Below are 514 nucleotides of genomic sequence, written 5' to 3' on the forward strand. Positions count from 1 at the left end.
AGTAGAAACATTTCATTCTCAGGATTAAGCAAGTGCTCATCCACACATAGCAAACAGACTTAATTCATGCTTAAACTCAGGATTACAACAAGAAATCCATGCTTAAACTCAGGGATTCAAACAGTAGAAACAATTCATTCTCAGGATTAAGCAAGTGCTCATCAACACATAGCAAACAGACTTAATTCCATGCAAAACCTCAGGATTACAACAAGAAATCCATGCTTAAACTCAGGGATTCAAACAGTAGAAACATTTCATTCTCAGGATTAAGCAAGTACTCATCCACACATAACAAACAGACTTAATTCCATGCAAAACCTCAGGATTACAACAAGCAATCCAAACCTCAGGGATTGAAACAGTAGAAACATTTCGTTTTCAGGATTAAACAAGTACTCATCCAGACCTAGCAAACAGACTTAATTCCTACTCTTGGGAGGCAACAGAATCACGCGGGGCTCCATTCTCATCACAAACAGCCCCGGGCACCAACGCTAGCATACTTCTCTGG

The 514-nt window shown here is 39.7% G+C and overlaps 1 protein-coding gene across 1 annotated transcript in view; it reads right to left on the minus strand.

The window, feature by feature from the left end:
* Window positions 1-238: 238 nt before the first annotated feature.
* LOC123049936 (uncharacterized) overlaps window positions 239-514 on the minus strand; it is a 2,969-nt gene continuing 2,693 nt past the window's right edge. The window contains exon 6 of the mRNA XM_044472785.1: window positions 239-492. Coding sequence (XP_044328720.1) covers window positions 430-492 — 63 coding nt within the window. The 3' untranslated portion in view covers window positions 239-429. The remainder of the gene's footprint in view (window positions 493-514) is intronic.

Source organism: Triticum aestivum, chromosome 2D (genome assembly GCF_018294505.1).
Source record: "Triticum aestivum cultivar Chinese Spring chromosome 2D, IWGSC CS RefSeq v2.1, whole genome shotgun sequence".
NCBI classification, from domain to species: domain Eukaryota; kingdom Viridiplantae; phylum Streptophyta; class Magnoliopsida; order Poales; family Poaceae; genus Triticum; species Triticum aestivum.